At 67.7% G+C, this 381-nt stretch overlaps 1 protein-coding gene across 1 annotated transcript in view; it reads right to left on the minus strand.

Annotated features, from left to right (window-relative positions):
• Positions 1-306, minus strand: part of ETH_00036455 (cytidine diphosphate-diacylglycerol synthase, putative) — a gene marked incomplete at both ends in the record, with an annotated part of 3,469 nt that extends 3,163 nt beyond the window's left edge. The window contains one exon of the mRNA XM_013374476.1: positions 1-306. Within this exon, the coding sequence (XP_013229930.1) occupies positions 1-306 (306 nt within the window).
• Between the last annotated feature and the right edge of the window lie 75 nt (positions 307-381).

The raw sequence follows: 381 nt of genomic DNA on the forward strand, positions 1-381 counted from the left end.
GGAGGCCCCACGCGCACGCCGAGGCGGGCCCGACCGCGCGCCCCTGTGGTGCTGCTGCTGCTGCTGCTGCTGCTGCTGCTGCGCTCCTGCTGCTGCTGCTGGAGGCGGCACTGAGTATGAAGCGTAACGCGCCCGCGGCCGCTGCACTGCAACCGTTTCCCCAAAGACAAACGAGCTGCTGCTGCTGCTGCTGCTGCTGCTGTCAGGCTCGTCGGAGTCGCCTATGGCCTCAGTCCCATCATCCCACCCACTTGCTGCTGCCTCCGACGAGGCGGGGAGAGCGCCGTCGGAGTCTGAAGTCGCCATGATTTGCTGCTGCTGCTGCTGCGGCCGCTGCTGCTGCTGCTGCTGCTCTTGTTGTTGCTGCTGCTGCTGGCCGGC

Source organism: Eimeria tenella, genomic scaffold (assembly GCF_000499545.2).
Source record: "Eimeria tenella Houghton genomic scaffold, Eth_scaff2072, whole genome shotgun sequence".
In the NCBI taxonomy this organism is placed as follows: Eukaryota; Apicomplexa; class Conoidasida; order Eucoccidiorida; family Eimeriidae; genus Eimeria; species Eimeria tenella.